The sequence below is a fragment of the Colletotrichum abscissum genome (assembly GCF_030869225.1).
Source record: "Colletotrichum abscissum strain IMI 504890 chromosome Unknown Scaffold_18.1, whole genome shotgun sequence".
Classification (NCBI taxonomy): domain Eukaryota; kingdom Fungi; phylum Ascomycota; class Sordariomycetes; order Glomerellales; family Glomerellaceae; genus Colletotrichum; species Colletotrichum abscissum.
The window spans coordinates 193,032-210,164 of NW_026850076.1; the positions used below are offsets into that span (position 1 = coordinate 193,032).

The 17,133-nt window shown below is 53.6% G+C and overlaps 3 protein-coding genes across 3 annotated transcripts; 2 read left to right on the forward strand and 1 right to left on the reverse strand.

The window, feature by feature from the left end:
• Positions 1-173: 173 nt before the first annotated feature.
• Positions 174-1,403, forward strand: CABS01_08060 (uncharacterized protein; the record flags this gene model as incomplete). The annotated part of the gene is made up of 1 exon (XM_060541422.1): positions 174-1,403. The coding sequence occupies one exon, from the start codon at positions 174-176 to the stop codon at positions 1,401-1,403; it is 1,230 nt and encodes a 409-aa protein (XP_060402226.1).
• A 392-nt stretch (positions 1,404-1,795) lies between these two features.
• On the reverse strand, positions 1,796-3,725 carry CABS01_08061 (cytochrome P450; the record flags this gene model as incomplete). Its single annotated transcript, XM_060541423.1, has 7 exons — positions 1,796-2,149; positions 2,238-2,785; positions 2,869-3,195; positions 3,251-3,310; positions 3,361-3,410; positions 3,480-3,592; positions 3,657-3,725. The coding sequence occupies 7 exons, from the start codon at positions 3,723-3,725 to the stop codon at positions 1,796-1,798; spliced, it is 1,521 nt and encodes a 506-aa protein (XP_060402227.1).
• A 940-nt stretch (positions 3,726-4,665) lies between these two features.
• Positions 4,666-16,774, forward strand: CABS01_08062 (beta-ketoacyl synthase domain-containing protein; the record flags this gene model as incomplete). Its single annotated transcript, XM_060541424.1, has 5 exons — positions 4,666-5,119; positions 5,169-11,196; positions 11,250-11,953; positions 12,015-13,748; positions 13,812-16,774. 5 exons carry the CDS (start codon positions 4,666-4,668, stop codon positions 16,772-16,774), a joined length of 11,883 nt encoding a protein of 3,960 aa, XP_060402228.1.
• Positions 16,775-17,133: the final 359 nt, after the last annotated feature.

Sequence of the window (17,133 nt, forward strand, 5' to 3'; positions counted from 1 at the left end):
CATTTGTTCGTCTGATAGTTGTTCAAAAACATAACTCAAACATTCCTTCAGCTTCCGAAGGTCTTGGCTCCCGCTCCGAATGACTTCAAATACACCGAAAGAGACTTACACGCGGAGCGACAACCCCCTGATCATATCGCACGGACGATTAATCGGAACAGCCTCCCGGTATTATGAACAACCAGACAGCAAAGAGATACGCTTGCGACCGATGCCGGGAGCAGAAGCTCAAATGTCCCCGAAGCCAACCGGATGGTGGCACCTGCGAGCGCTGTCTCCGTCTAGGTGCGATGTGTGTCACGAGCATCGGCCGGCCATTAGGACGGCCTCCAATACATGCGAACCACCGTGGCCAGGTCGAGGATAGTCGATCGCCGTACGGCGCCCGGAATGGTCGCTCCTCAACGCATCGCGGTGTGCGTGTCACAATGGGTACGGATCCTGCGACGACAACACAGAGCCAACCGCCAGATCCAGGCCCCTCGCAGTTCTTCACCAGCAATAGGGTGCTAGATCACGTTGATACTACCTCGACCATGTGGTTAGATGCATCAAATTTCCCGACTGCGATGTCAACATCCGACGAGCCCACCATACCCTCGTCAAGAGCACACTCACACGTCTTCTCCGCCTTAAGCGTCCCCGATCTCGACTTCGGAGATCTAAACGACATGGCCGAACACTTGAACAGGGATCTCCACGAGCCAATGACGGATGTTGAAGACAAGCTCTCTGGTCAAAGCGGGATCGCCACACCTAGCACCTCGAACGCTGGTGACACGGGGGCCCATGTTGTAGGCCTCCTTGGCAGCCTTTCTCATCAATTAGCGGAACTCAAGGATCAGCCATGGGAGTCTTGGAACCCGCATCTCACAAAAGACGCAATCCAGCATGGGAAAGATACAGAATCACCAGGAGGCTGGGACCTCAGCATTTGGAATCGCGTTCTCAATGTAACCATGCGGTTCGCAACTGTCCTAGAGTCCGTGACCCCTGTACCACCACCGGCACTATCTTTGACATTGATGCTTCTATCAACATATGTCCAGCTCGGTGAGCTGTTTGAGATCGTATTCAACCGCATGAACAGGTGTTTGCGCGAAGGGTCTGGATCAGGGACATCGGCCGCGAGCGCGGCTCAGCTATTAGCGCAGCCCGCAAGCATACAGCTCATGATGATGACTCAAGTCTTTGAGTATCAGATGCATACGGTGGAGCGACTGATGGGTCTACCTGCGGAGTTTCGAATTTGGGACCAACGAGATGGTACGAACGAGGGCGAGGCTGGGATTCTTAGTCGCTTAGAGTCTTCTGAAATTGTTCGAGGAGTGATGAGACAAACGCGGGAGACTTTCCAAACTATTAGACAGGCTAGCAAACGGATCAGAGGCTCTAACACATAGACGATAGCAGCGGTGGCATGGAATTAGAATAGGAGAACTTAGAAATCATAGTCGCCTCAAGTTTTATTGTTAAGAGCGCAGATTTTCTGATTGAAGCCACCGCGCTGTCACAATGAGTCAAGCCGCTGGTCTGCATCCCAAATGAGTTTCACTAGAAAGAGGGAGAGACCCGGATATCACAAGGAGCTGTAGCCATTATCGCAAGATCACCGCCTTCGTCGTCGTCATCGGTGTCCATTTCGGTATCTTTGAAGAGAAATTGAGACAACTTATTTCACATAAGTACCTGATCTACATACATGGAGTTGTTGCATTTGGACCAAGCTTGACTGGTACTTTGATTACCTTAGTACATGGACAGAGCCGTGTGGAAGACTTATCAATGTCTCTGATCATACCTTTCGCTCGAAAGGAGTAATGCGAACGTGCACCTTTGGCTTTTGCCATACAATGTAGAGTCGAAGATCCCGATCCCAGTCCATCTCATTCTTGTTCAAGAGCTCCCACTGGAACTTCCAGCAAAGCTTTGCGAACATGATACGAAGCACCAGGTAGGCCATGGCTTGGCCAAGGCAATTGCGAGATCCGGCACTAAAAGGCCTAAAGGCAGCTCGGTCATCACCATCAAAAACGTGGTTATACTCTGCATGATCTTTAGGAAGCCATCGCTGAGGCTTGAACTCGTACGGCTTGCTGAAGTACTTCTCCGAGTGAGTCGTAGCATATGCGCAGGACGAAACAACGACCTGACTCTGAGGTCAGTTTTGATTTCTCGACAAAGGAACTGAGAGGGTGCTAATGAGCAGTGCCTGGAGAGTAGACTGGATTACTTACGCCTTTTGCCACGTAGTTCCCATCAACAGTGTGACCAGGACTGATTCTTGGAAGTCCGTAAGGAACATTGGTGTGAAGTCGAATGACTTCCTCGATAGTAGCATTGAGCCAGGGCAGATCTTGAAGCTTATCCTCCGTAATATCTTCATACGACTTGAAAGCCGTTCTCAATTCGTTCTGTAGCTTTCTCATGACCTCATCGTTCGTTGTCAAGAAACACATACCCGCCGTCAAGACACTCGAAGATTCGTAATGATCAAGAATGAGATGGCCGGCTTGAGACACGAGGAAACCATCTGGCGGGAGCGCCTCCTCGTTCTTCAGAAATTGGGTCATGTAATCCAAGTCCTTGCGGTCGTGACGCTCCTCGACACGAGTTCTGATGAGCTTTTTACTCGTCGAGTGAGCTCTGAAGTAGCTGAACGCCACTTTTGGCGGCAGAAAGACATAGGACAGTGGATAGAGCAGGGGAAAGCGGCGCATGACGTTGCGGAATGTGGCCCAGTGACCAATGCGCAACAGTGACTCTAAGATAGGGTGGTTTTGGCCTATTCGGCGATCATGTCAGCCGAGATTCCAGCGCAATCTAGTTGCAAGACTTCGTAAGCACCGAGGCCCGGGTATCACTGACCAGACTGGATGTTTTTGAAATTGTGGCCGAGTGTGATCGAGCCACCAAGATCACAAGTGGCTCTCTCAAACCATGGAGCAATGTCGACCCCCGCTCCAGTCGCAGGTGAGTTCTTGAGCACTTCGACAAACTCGTCCACGTCGGCATGAATGATGGGTTCATACTGCTTTAAAGACCGAGGACTAAATGCAGGAGCCAATTGCTTGCGGGCAGCCCGGTGCTTGTCGATATCTCTTTCCGAAGCTAAGCCCTCGTACTTGTCCCCGGTATCGAGCATGTCAGACTTGACAAAGCCAGGCCGTCCATTGATGCTGCTGGTGTAGATGTCTTGCCAACTTTGCGTTAGAAATTTCAGCATCAGGACAGGTCGCAGAGAACATACCTGTGTAGGCTTTGGGAGTTATGAAGACCAGCTCGTTGGGTGCAATTCTAACAACATCGCCTATTCATGTGAGAAAGTCAATTTCCCACCAGAAAGTGATTACAGCTCACCATAATTTTTGAAGGCTCGTTGCATTGCCCAAGGATAGCGACCGGACAGCCTGAAGATAATAAATTAGTCTTGGCTATTTTCTGGGATGCACTCCCTTTGTCGAAGTTTGTCAACCTACCATTGGTATCCGTACCAGACGTTGGAAACTGAAGCAATTCTGGGTCCAGGATATTTTGCTAAAGGATGGAACCAAACCAAATAGATGGTTCGAATCACACTATAGGCTATGATCTAGAAGATGGTTAGACACTCTATAGTATGTGGAGTGGTTATCGAGGTGCAAAGGATCACTAACACAGCCGAAGGCAATCGTGGCGTTATCGCGAGTTGCCCAACCCGTACCAGCAAACTCAAGATCCAGCATGGTGGCGGCAACAGGATGGATTGATGCGCCAAAACGGATTTACAGCCCGGCCCGATCAATTCCAAGTTTGACAGAATGCGGCGACTACATGTAAGACTTCATGTGTCCATCACGGATTAGTAAGGCATAAAGCCCTAGACCGGACATCCGCGCATTCCATAGACCTAGAAGCCTAAAGCGTGCAAGCAAAGTGAAAGACGAGGCGATGAACCTGCCTCAGCCGCCACATCCGCAGGCAAAGTCACCGACTCGGTAATCGGCTTCTTGCGCACAGAACCCAGCCTTCTCACTACCCAAAAGCGAAGTCTACGGGTCTCTGTCTGAAGGATTCCTTCTGGAGAATGGTTCTGGCCAATCGGTTTGCCCCCACGTTGTACTCGTAAGATCCTAATCAGGCCGTTCGGAGGGCTTTCTCACACCTTCGGAGGCATAAGACGTGCTCCTGCCGGGCTGATCCTGCCGAACCCACTTGCTCCCGACGTGGGGGTGTAAGCTGGCCCTGACCGCAGATTCGGAGCCCACTAAGGCAGAGCTGCAGGGACCAGTTTGCATCCAGGGCCTGGGCTCTACGATGACAGGTGACAGGGATCGAATCCGACGACTGCCTGTTCAATATTTGCCTCAAGGTCTGGATCGAAATCGGGTAAGTGATATGTTCCCGAGTTGGAGAGTTGAAGCTTGAGAGGCATAGTTATTGTAGTCTGAGTCCAATTGTTGATCAAATAGTACCTTTGGAAACGACAGCTTAGATCGCGCCTCTTATTCTTGTTCTTTGAACGCATCACGCGGGGATTACACAGCGCCTCTTAAGCTTGCCACATTGTACAATACCAACAACCGTCTACCATCATTATCAAGGGGCTTCTCTAGAAGGTTTCCTTAACCGTCCCGATCACATTATTCTGAACACGTCCAGTCGCTTAGTATGGCCTCCCCAAACATGGCTTCCCAAGGGAACGAGCCCATTGCGATTGTCGGAAGCGGCTGCAGGTTTCCAGGAGGTGCCAGCTCGCCCTCCAAGTTATGGGATCTGCTCCGAGAACCGCGCGATGTACTCTGTGAGATTCCGCCCAGTCGATTTGACGTTCGCGGATTTCACCACAAGGATTCTCAGTTTCCCGGTCACGCCAACGTCAAGCACTCCTACCTACTTCAAGAAGATGTCGCCAAGTTCGACGCCCAATTTTTTAATATTACAGCGCCGGAAGCAATAGCTATGGACCCTCAGCAGCGCCTCCTTCTGGAGACAGTTTACGAGGGCTTGGAAGGCGCTGGCTTGACTATCGAAGGCCTCAAAGGCTCCAACACTGGTGTTTATGTCGGTGTTATGTATGTCGACTACGAATCTCTGCAATTTCGAGACTTGCAGCACGTCCCAACGTACCTTGCAATAGGTGAGAGTTGCACCCTTTAACACAATGAAGGCTTTACTAACAGCCCCAGGTACCGCTCGAAGTATCGTTTCTAACAGGATATCGTACTTCTTCGACTGGCATGGGCCCTCACTCACTGTGGACACTGCCTGCTCCTCCAGTCTGGTCGCGGTGCACCAAGCCGTCCAGGCTCTGCGATCCGGAGAGATCCGTGTCGCATTAGCCGCCGGAAGTAATCTTCTTCTCGGTCCAGAGCCTTATATCCACGAGAGCAAGCTGAAAATGCTTTCTCCCGATGGTCGCTCTCGCATGTGGGACCAAGGTGCTAACGGCTACGCCCGCGGTGACGGCGTGGCCGCTGTTGTTCTCAAGACGCTAAGTGCCGCGCTGGCTGACGGAGATCATATCGAAGCCATTATTCGCGAGACCGGCGTGAACCAAGATGGTCGCAGTCGCGGCATTACGATGCCCAGTGCAGCAGCGCAGGCGTCGCTTATCCGTGCGACCTATGCCAAGGCAGGACTCAACCCGGAGTCCGACACCGATCGGTGCCAATATTTCGAAGCTCACGGCACGGGCACGCCGGCAGGTGACCCAGTCGAGGCCGAGGCCGTGCACACCGCGTTCTTCGGCAACAGAGATCCTGCCGCGGATCGTCTGCTCGTCGGTTCCATTAAGACCATCATCGGCCACACGGAGAGCACAGCCGGTATAGCCGGTATTCTCAAAGTCGTGCAAGCCATGAAGCACAGCTATGTACCACCGAACATGCTGCTGGAAAACCTCAATCCAAACGTTTTGCCTTTCTACCGCAACTTGAAGATTCCCCAGGAACTCACTCCTTGGCCACAGCTTGCGCCGGGTCAAAGCCGGCGAGCCAGCGTGAACAGCTTCGGGTTTGGTGGTACAAACGCGCACATCATTCTCGAGGGATATGAGGCGTCCAGTTCCGAGGAAGACATCGACACCCAAAGCGTCGCTCCTTTCCTCTTCTCCGCACAGTCAAAGCAATCGCTCCTGTCTAGTCTCGCCGCCCATGTCGAGTACTTGGGGCAAAATCCCGAAACTAGCCCTTCAGACCTTTCGTGGACATTACGATCACGCCGCTCTCGTCTTCCCTTGCGACTGGCGCTGCCAGCGTCAACTATTGAGGTACTCCGGACCAACCTGAAGGGCATTATTGGCAACAGTAACTTCCAGTTGGATTCCAAGGCTGCCGGAACCAGCACCAAGGAAGCTCGCTTGTTGGGTGTGTTCACAGGTCAAGGTGCGCAGTGGGCTCGCATGGGTGCTGAGCTTGTTGAGACCTCCCAGTACGCCGCCGACTTGCTGGCCACCATGGATGATGCCTTGGTGCAGTTGCCCGAGACGGATCGCCCGGCTTGGACTCTGAGAGAACAACTGCTTGCTGAAGCGAAGACGAGCCAGATTGGAAGTGCGTCAGTTGCGCAACCTCTGTGCACTGCTGTTCAAGTCATCCTTGTTGAGCTTCTTCGTCAAAGCGGTATCAACTTCGCTGCGGTAGTTGGTCACTCCTCTGGAGAGATTGGGGCAGCCTTTGCTGCTGGAGCCCTATCTGCCATTGACGCTATTCGCATCGCATACTACCGTGGCCTTCATTCGCGTTTGGCTGAAGGTCCAGAGGGGGTGCAAGGTGCGATGTTAGCGGTCGGAACTACTTTGGAGGACGCCGAATCTATCTGCAACGATGACTACTTCTTAGGCAGAGTCAAGGTTGCCGCATGCAACTCTTCCTCCAGCATCACCATCTCTGGCGACGAAGATGCAATTGAGGAGATGATTGACATTTTCGAGGACGAGAGCAAGTTCGTTCGACGCCTGCGAGTGGACAAGGCTTACCACTCACACCACATGGTCCCTTGCTCCCAGCCGTATCTCGAGTCCATGAAGCCTTTCGCCATCCAGATGAAGCAATCTGACTCCAAGTGCACTTGGGTCTCCAGTGTCAACCCGGACCGGTCTCTCGACGCGTCAAACAGTTTTGATGCCTCATACTGGGTCGACAACCTCCTCTCGCCAGTGCTCTTCATGCAGGCAGTCGAAAAGGCAATGCAACTTGGTCCTTTTGACGCTGCCATTGAAGTCGGCCCTCACCCTGCTCTCAAGGGTCCCGTTCTTGACACGCTCAAGGAGAAAAAAGTTGAAATCCCGTATACTGGCTTACTCCAGCGCAACACCGACGCAATCCAGAGTGTTTCCTCTGCAATCGGTTATGTGTGGACGCACGTTGACAACCTCATCATCGACTTTGATCGCTACGAATCTGCACTTAGCGGACCGAAGCAGCACCACTTCATATCTGATTTGCCAACATATCAATGGAATCACTCTCAAGGGTATTGGCACGAGTCCAACTTATCAAAGAACCTGCGCACAAGGAGTCAACCCGTTCACCAGCTTCTCGGAGACTTGCAACCCCAGAGCTCAGCACACCAGGTCACATGGAAGGCGATCCTGCGCCCTCATGATCTCCCCTGGGTTCACCACCACAGAATCCAAGGCCAGACGGTCTTCCCCGCAGCTGCGTACGCTGCCACGGCGTTTGAGACCATTCCCTTCCTTGCGGAAGAGACTCCGGTTCAGCTCATGGAAATCAACGACTTGGTGATTCATCAGGCTTTGGTGTTCGGAAACGATGAGCAAGAGTCTGGCATCGAGGTTCGGTCCGTCATCAGCAACATCATCCGCGACGACCCTGCTTCTATCACAGCCCACTTTACGTATGAGGCATGTATAGGATCACACAAGGACTTCCAGCTCGTCGCAAGTTGCGAAATCTCCGTCTCACTTGGAGAGGCGTCTCGTGACACGCTCCCCGCGACTGCTCGGATCGAGCCTTACATGGTGGACGTCGATACAGAGCTCGCGTACTCTTCCCTCAACGATGTCGGCTACGGGTACACGGGTCCCTTCAAAGCTCTGTCTGACTTGAAGAGAAAGCTTGGCAGGGCGTCTGGCTCTCTCGCCTTGACAGCACCTGAGTCTGATGACGAGGTTCTCATCATCCACCCCGCGGTTTTGGACGCAGCCTTCCACTCCATAATCTTAACCTTCAGCTACCCTAAAGATGGCAGACTTTGGAGTCTACATCTGCCGACACGCATTGACAAGATCAGAATCAACCCTTCCTTGTGTGGGCGTCACTGGTCAGGCGCTGCTGAAGTCCCGTTCGTCGCATCCATGGCCGACGACACTGAGTCTGCGGATACCTCCGGATTTCAGGGCGATGTCGACATCCATGACCAAGATGGAGAGTTCACTGCTGTTCAGGTGGAAGGACTCCACGTTGTCCCCTTCACTCCTGCTTCCCCAGCAGATGATCAGCAGCAGTTCTATGCTACGCACTGGGTGCATTCTGAGCCCAATGCTGACATCCCTGGCACTTACGATGCCTCCGCTCAGGACAAGGAGATGGCAGTCATTCTAGAGCGTGGCAGCTACTTCTACCTCCGACAGCTGGAAGGCCAGATTCCAGAGGATCACCCCGGGAGATCTGACCCGTACAATGCCGCCTATCTATCTTTCGCTTCGCATACTCACAAGCTCGTCCAGCAAGGCAAGCATCGCTACGCCAAGAAGGAATGGCTCAATGACACTTTGGAAGACATTTTAGCCCTGTCCAAACCGTTCTCTGATCAACCCGAGGTCAAGGCCATGCATATTGTCGGGGATCAGATGCCGCGAGCCATTCTGGGAGAGACAACCATGCTCGAGCACTTGATGAACAACGGACTGCTCGCCGACTACTACGCTCAAGCCCGAAGTATCACCCGAGGCACCGATCTCTTAGCTGAGACTGTCGTGCAGACCCTCCAGCGCTATCCCGAGAGCAAGATTCTGGAGGTCGGCGCCGGCACCGGGCAGGCTACTAGAGAGATTTTCAAGCGGGTGGACGACAATTTCGCATCATACACCTTCACCGATGTCTCGGCGGCCTTCTTCGACAAGGCCGAGGCGGAGTTTGAGGCATTCGAGGATCGCATGGTGTACAGTGTTCTGGACCTTGAGCAGGATATGAAGACTCAGGGTTTCGAAGAGCATTCATATGATATTGTCGTCGCCTCCTTCGTGCTACATGCCACCAAGAGCATTGAGCAGACTGTGCGCCGCGTGCGATCGCTTCTGAAGCCTGGTGGTTACCTTGTTCTTTACGAGGTCACAAATACCGACATCATCCGTGGCACCGCGCTCTTCGGATGTCTGCCAGGATGGTGGCAAGGTGTTGAGGAGGGCAGAACCCTGGGTGCTTGCGTTTCTGAGTCCAAGTGGGATGCCATCCTGCGCAAGACTGGGTTCTCAGGAGTCGATACCATGACGCCCGTCAAGGATGCCATGTCTCTCCCCAACTCCGTCATGGTCTCGCAGGCTGTTGATGACTGGGTCGAGTTCATTCGGGAGCCTCTCTTGGCATCTCCATCGCTATTTGTTGGACAAGCTGTCATCAAGCATCTCTTCATCATTGGAGGAGCCACTTTGCGTGTTTCTCGTTTGGTGCAGGACATTCGAAAGTTGATCCATGCTTTCTGCGATGAGATTACGGTGGTTGAGTCGCTGGAGAGACTTGATGATGTCGAAATTAACGAGAAAGCTACAATCCTTGTTCTCGAGGACCTCGACCATCCCGTCTTCAAAGACATCACAGCTGCTCGTTGGGCTGGCCTCAAGCATCTCTTCGGATCTGAGAAGTCTATCGCATGGATCACTCAAGATCGCATGGTCGACAATCCCTTCGGTAACATGGGTGTCGGATTCGCCCGATCGGCCTTGTGGGAGATTCCAGAGATCCGTTACCAGTTCATCGACTTCCAAGATGCGCACCGTGTCGACGCCAGAGCGTTGGTGGAGTCTGTCCTGCGCTTCCAAATGTCCGGTTCGGTCCAAGATCAAAGCCAACGCAAGTCCCTTTGGTCTGTCGAGTCTGAGATCGTCATCGACTCAGACGGACGCCAGTTGGTTCCCCGGATGAGACCTGTCAGCACCGCCAATGATCGCTACAACTCGGCGCGCAGGACGATTGTGAAGGACGCTCAGACTCTGACCTCTCAAATCGTTATTGAGAGTGTCGGTGACCGGCATATACTTGTCGAACGGCCTTCCCTTGCCAGCGGCCTCTCCGATGGCAGCGCAGTCACCTTGAAGGTGACGCATTCCACCTTGGATGCCATCAAGACTGACGGTGGGGATGCATTCTTGGTGCTGGGAAGCTGCGCAACGAGTGGCACTCAGTACGTTGGACTTTCCGAGTCTGTTGCCTCAGTCGTCAACATATCCAAGAAGTGCCTCGTCGCTTCTACCGTTGCGCTTGAGTCTGCGGCGGTGTTTTTGGCAGATGTCGCTGCGCAACTTCTGATGCCAGAACTTGTGGGCTCCCTCACCGAAAGCGACACTCTCTTAGCTCACAACGCTCCTCAGGCGGTAGCGAAGCTACTCATTAGACATGCTAAGCTTGCTGGCATCAATTTGGCTTTCACTACCTCTTCCCGAGAGATTGCGAAGCACACTGATGCTGTCTACGTCGGACGGTACATGCGCCTATCTGAGATCAGGGCGCTTCTCCCCACCAACATCTCCCGATATATCGACTTTGCAGCACAAGATGTTCCATCACCAGTGTCTTCGTCTCTTCCAGCCAGTATCCCTGTTGTCAATGTGTCTTCCCTATTTGCCGCGACTGCAAAGATGAGCCGAACGTCTGTCGATGACGTCAACAAGCTACTGGCAACTGCAGCGACCGATGCCGGTTCAGCTCTTGAGAACCGTACGCAGGATGATGCGGCAACTAACCTGATCGATGTCCAAGATCTCGAGACGGTCAAGGAAGCTCCTGGTGCCTTTACCATTGTCGACTGGAACGCCTCTTCTGTCTCTGTCACTGTCCAACCCGCAACCGCCCAGTTCAAGGCTGATCGGACTTATTGGTTGGTTGGACTGTCTGGAGATCTTGGAATCTCTATCGCAGACTGGATGATTCGGAATGGCGCCAAGTACCTAGTTATCACTAGTCGCAATCCGAAGGTCGATGAGACGTGGCTTAAGATTACAGAAGCGAGAGGCGCAGTGGTTCGTATCGTTGCATGGTAAGCTGACCGTCATACCAGGTTGAAGGCATAGACTAACATGGGAAATGCAGTGACCTCACCGACTACGACGCTCTCTCGCAGGCACATCGCGAGATATCCACCACGTTGCCTCCGATCGCTGGTATTTACCAAGGCGCCATGATTTTGCTCGATATGGCACTCCGCGACATGGGACTCGAGGACTTCAGCCGCGTTCTCCGTCCCAAGGTCGAGGGTAGTCTGAACCTCGATCGTGTCTTAGGAGATGAGCCACTGGACTTCTTCATCTTTTTCTCCTCCGTCGCCACCGTCGCAGGTAATCCAGGCCAGGCTGGCTACACCACCGCCAACCTCTTCATGAGCGGCATGGCGCAGCAAAGACGCAAACGTGGCTTGCCCGCGTCGGTTGTGGAGCTCGGCTTGATCATGGGTACAGGTTACATCACCCGCGAGAAGGGCAATGTCCTCACTCGACCCTCCTTTGAGCGAGGTCTCTTGACTATCTCGGAGTACGATGTTCACCAGACACTGGCAGAGGCCATTCAATATGGTCATCCTGAATCGGGTGCCGAATGGCAGATCTCCATCGGACTGAGACGGATGCCGGCCAACGCGCCTAACCGGCCGCAGTGGTACAGCTATCCTCAGTTCGCGTGTCTTACGGAGAGAGCCGCTGTCGAGGACACGAGCGCGGCTAATGCGCAGGATGGCCCGTCTATCAAGGACCAACTGGCCGCTGCGACAACGAGAGTTGATGTTGAGAATATCATCACCGGTGAGATCATATCTACTTCTGTTCCCAATTCCCGTAAGCTTAATGACTAACACAACACCAGAATCTTTCATTGCCGAGATGCGCAAGATGCTCCATCTCAGCGACGACTATGCCATCACACCCGCCGTTCGCACCGACGAGCTGGGTCTCGACTCTCTAGTCGCCGTCAGGATCCGTTCTTGGTTCCTCAACAACTTTCAGGTCAACATTCCTGCGCTTCGAATTCTCAAGGGTGAAGCACTCCAGAGTCTCATCGACCACGCTGTGGAGGAGATACCGGAAGAGCTGGCACCCAAGCTGTTCTCCTCCTCTCAGTCTGAGGACACATCACCATCTTCCGAGGAGTCATCCCAAAAGTCTGGAACACCACCTTCGACTGCCCCCGAGACAGAGAACTCATCTGTAGTCAATGGCGATCTCGGAATTAAGGAGGAGAAAGAGGCAAGACCTCAGGAAGTTCAGTTGGAAAGGTTCGGGCGCTTGTCTTACACCCAGTCAGTATTCTTGTTTGTGCACGAACTCTTGCCTGACAAGACCACTCTGAACAACACAGTTATGCTTCATCTTAGCGGGGAAGTGCGAATTCCCGATCTCTCCCGCGCTGTTCGAGCCTTGGGAGAACGCCACGAGTCGTTGCGTAGTTGCATCTGCGAACGCGACGGCCAGCCCAGTCAAGGAGTCATGAAGACCCCGTCTTTCGCCCTCGAGCACAAGAGGATCTACACCAAGAGCGAACTCTTCGATGAGTACGCAGCACTCCGGGGCCATGTCTTCGACCTTAGCCGAGGCGAGACCAGCCGGACGATTCTACTCTCATACTCGCCACGGGATCACTACCTTTTGATGAGTTCTCACCACATCTTTTTCGATCGAGCCAGCAATGACGCTGTCATGGGCGACCTGGAGCGACTCTACAACGGATATCCCCTCGACCCGAACCCTCTCCAATACCTCGATTACTCTGATGACCAGCAAAGGCAGTACTCATCGGGAGAATGGGACGAGGCCATCAAATTCTGGCGCCACGAGTTTACCACTATTCCCGATCCTCTATCCCTCCATCGCAGCCAGATCTCTGAGCGGCAGCCTCTTGAGCGCTACGCCTCCCGCATTCCAGATTTCCGCATCGACAAACAGCTCTCAGCAAAGATCCGTCAGGTAGCTAGAAAGTATCGCGCCACGCCGTTCCACTTCCACCTCGCGGCCTTCAAGATACTCCTGCACAGGTTCCTCGGCACCACCGACGTCTGTATCGGTATCGCAGACAGCTGCCGGCGAGACGATAGTATGCGCACCGGCATCGGCCCGTTCCTCAACATGTTGCCCCTACGCATGGTCGCCAACGCGGAGCAGCCTTTCCTTAGTGCCTTGGACGAGGCGCGGGAGAAGAGCTTTGCTGTTCTTGCCAACTCGATCCCACTTGAGGTAATCCTGAATGAGCTCCGCATCTCACGTCAGGCTACCCACACGCCTTTGGCGCAGGCATTCATGAATTACGCCGAGAACGACCTTGAAGACGGCCAAAAGTTCCTTGGATGCAGGATGACGATGATGAAGCAGGAGATGGCTGAGCTTCCTTACGACATTACCTTCACCGTGATCAACAACACTACTGGTGATACGCGCATTCTCTTGAACTTGCAAGAGTCCTTGTACACGGAGTCTGATGCGCAGATTTTGCAGCATGGGTACGAGGATATTCTTCGCGAGTTCGCCAACGCACCGGATGATGCTGTTGGTAGCACTTGGCACTTTAGACCAGCTGTTCTGCAGAAGGCTCTTACATTGGGTCGCGGTTAGTTCACCAAAGAGCGGTATCTTGACTATGTACCATACCGCGTTGCTAACATCCATTCAGGCGCGACTTTCAACTCATCTTGGCCCGAAACCCTCATTCATCGATTCGACAGCTTCTTCCCGACTGTCAGGGAGAGAGTTGCCGTGACCGACGACGCTAGTGGCTCAATTACCTATGCAAAACTCTCTACTATGACGAACGCGATTGCATCGGAACTCCTTCGTCAAGGTGTGCAGCCCGGCTCGAGAGTCGCTGTCTTCCAGCACCCATCAATCTGTTGGATACCTTCTCTCCTCGCGATCCTCAGAATCGGAGCCGTCTATGTCCCGCTTGACGTCAACACGCCAGTCGCCAGACTATCACTGATCGTGCGCGACAGCCAGCCATCCTCAATCTTGTTACACGACGTGACGAAAGACGATGCAACCAATCTGGAGTTCGAGAGAGGTACTTCTATAGTCAACGTGTCAGCCTTGAAAGAGCTGGGTGAGAAAGAGGTTCCCAACCTCGCTCAACCGAACGCAGCGGCCATCATTCTGTACACCAGCGGCTCAACAGGAACCCCGAAGGGAGTCATTTTACGCCATAGCAGCTTGAAGCACGAGTTCGATCATTGCGCGGTGACCTACGAGCTAAACCAATATGATGTCGTTCTCCAGCAGAGCGCTTGGAGCTTCGACCTATCCGTGACGCAAATCTTCCTGGCTCTCGGCGTGGGAGCCCAGCTGCACACGGTGTCTCACACTCTGCGCGCCGACTCGAACGCGATGGTCGAGCTCATCAAGGGTCAAGGTGTGACGGCCACCTACGCGACTCCAACTGAGTACAAGAGTTGGTTGAGGCGCGAAAACCAGACCACATTGCGGTCCTCGGTCTGGCGCCTGGCTTTGGTCGCCGGAGAGGCCGTCACCGAGCCGCTCCTACAGCGCTTCCGTGAGGTGGATCGCGACGGCCTCCGTCTCTTCAACGTGTACGGTCCCACAGAGACAACATGTGGATCTACCAAAATGGAGCTGTCGTACCGTGAGCCTGGATCTTATCACGGAACCATCCCCGTTGGAGTGGCATCGGCAAATGAGCGCTTTTACATCCTAGACGCCAGCCTGAACCTTCAGCCGGTCGGTCAAACGGGCGAGATTGCTATCGGTGGTGTTGGCGTTGCCAAAGGCTACCTGAACATGGAGGATCGGACTCAGGCATCCTTCTTGCCGGATCCCTTTGCAACCGAGGACGATGTGAAGCGCGGATGGACGACCATGTATCGAACAGGCGACGTCGGATACTTGCAGCACAATGGCATGCTCGTTCTGAAGGGGCGCATCGGAGACGACACAGAGATCAAGCTTAACGGTGTGCGTATTGATTTGAAGGATGTAGAGAATACCGTCGTACAAGCCTCCAACGGTCTTCTCGCCGATGCCGTGGCGTCTCTTCGCAGCACCTCTGACGGGTCGATCAAATTCATGGTCGTCCATGTCGTCTTCTCGGGCGAGAGCCCGACCGGCTCCACCAGCAAGTTCCTCCAGAAGCTTCTCGCAGAATTGCCATTGGCACGAAATATGTGCCCCTCGGCCCTCATACCAATTGACTCGCTTCCCAGAACAGTAGCTGGCAAGGTCGACAGACGGGCCATCGCTTCCTTGCCGATCTCGCAGGGGCTTTTCCATCGTGCTGAGCATGATGGAGATGGTTCCGAAGGGTCCAAGAGACTGTCCACGGCCGAGAAGACACTCCAGAGCTACTGGGAAATTGTGATCCCTGAAGAGCTGGTTGGACTGCACGACATCGAGGCGGATTCCGATTTCTTTACTGTCGGAGGTAACTCTCTTCTCCTGATCGAGCTTCAGGGTCGGATCCGTGCGGATCTCGGCATCTTCATCGCACTGCCCAAGCTTTTCCAAGCTACCACCCTGAGGTCGATGGCCCGGCTTCTTCCCGGGATTGAAGGCACTGAGGCGGCGCTCGAAGAGCAGATCGATTGGGCAATCGAAACCGCTCTGCTGCCGAGAGATATAGTTTCTGAGCGAGACACTGCCGAGCCTGTTGCGAAGCTCCCTCGCACTGTTGTCTTGACCGGAGTCACTGGTTTCCTCGGCCAATACCTCGCCAGATCCCTTGTCGAGAACGAGAACATCGAGAAGGTCATTTGCATAGCAGTTAGGAACCCCAAGGACCAAGCTCGGCAAGATCTATTTTCTGAGCTTGGGCCAAAGGCAGAGTTTTATGTAGGCGACCTCAGCTTGCCTCGCCTCGGTCTCACGGAAGAAGCAGCCCTCATCATCTTCCAATCCGCCGATGCGGTGATCCATAACGGCGCGGACGTCTCGCATCTCAAGACTTATCCTTCTCTCCGCGCTGCAAACCTCGGGGCAACGCAGGAGCTCGTCCGGCTGTGCAGCCCCCGGCAGATCCCGCTGCACTATGTGTCCACCACGGGTGTTGCCATGTACACCCCCTTCAAGGAGCTGGCCGAAGTCTCGGTCCGCGAACACATGCCCCCGGCGGACGGCCAACACGGCTACGTCGCATCTAAGTGGGCCAGCGAGGTATACCTCGAGAACATTCACGGACAAATCGGTCTGCCGATCTACATTCATCGTCCGTCGAGCATCATGCGTCCAGAGGCCGACAGGACCGGCGAGAACCCGGCTGCTGATGTCCTGCAGAACATGCTCGATTACTCACGACGCGTACGCGCCGTGCCGGCCGCGCCGGGTCTGAGCGGCTTTGTCGACTTGGTGAAGCCGGAGACGGTCACCAGTGGGGTGGTGAGTGCCGTCATGTCTGGGTCTAAGGAGGATGAAGTTGTGTACATTCACGAGTCTGGCGACTTGGAGTTGGATGTAAGCCAGATAAGAGAGCATTTGGAGACTGAGACGGGAGAAGCCGTTGAGGCATTGGTTTTGGATGAGTGGATTGATCGCGCGGAGGAGATTGGCTTGTCGCCTGCTATGGCTGCCGTGTTCCGGAGTTCGCTGGGGTCTGGAGAGCCGATGAATCTGCCGAAGTTGCTGAGGCGATGATTTATTACATGGAGTTTACTTGGAGTTCTGGTTGTATCGGATGCTTTTCGTCGTCATTGGTGTCATGGTACTGTTGCACACTACCCATTATGTAATAGAGGTCTTCCATGTTTTGAGATTCATGCCTTCCCTTCAACTTGGTGTAAGCATATCATCATTGTGAGTCTCGAGATTAAAACATCCCCCTTTAAGGCCAGTACTGAGTTGAATTACGGTTTCACCGACTTTCGCCTAACGTAGTATCACATAGCCAAACCTTAGTGGGGTCAACAACTATACGTACTTCATCTGCTCACTTGGACTTCCATACCATGTTGTGCGAACCTTCAACAGTCTCGCGCTAATTGTCCACTCTGTCT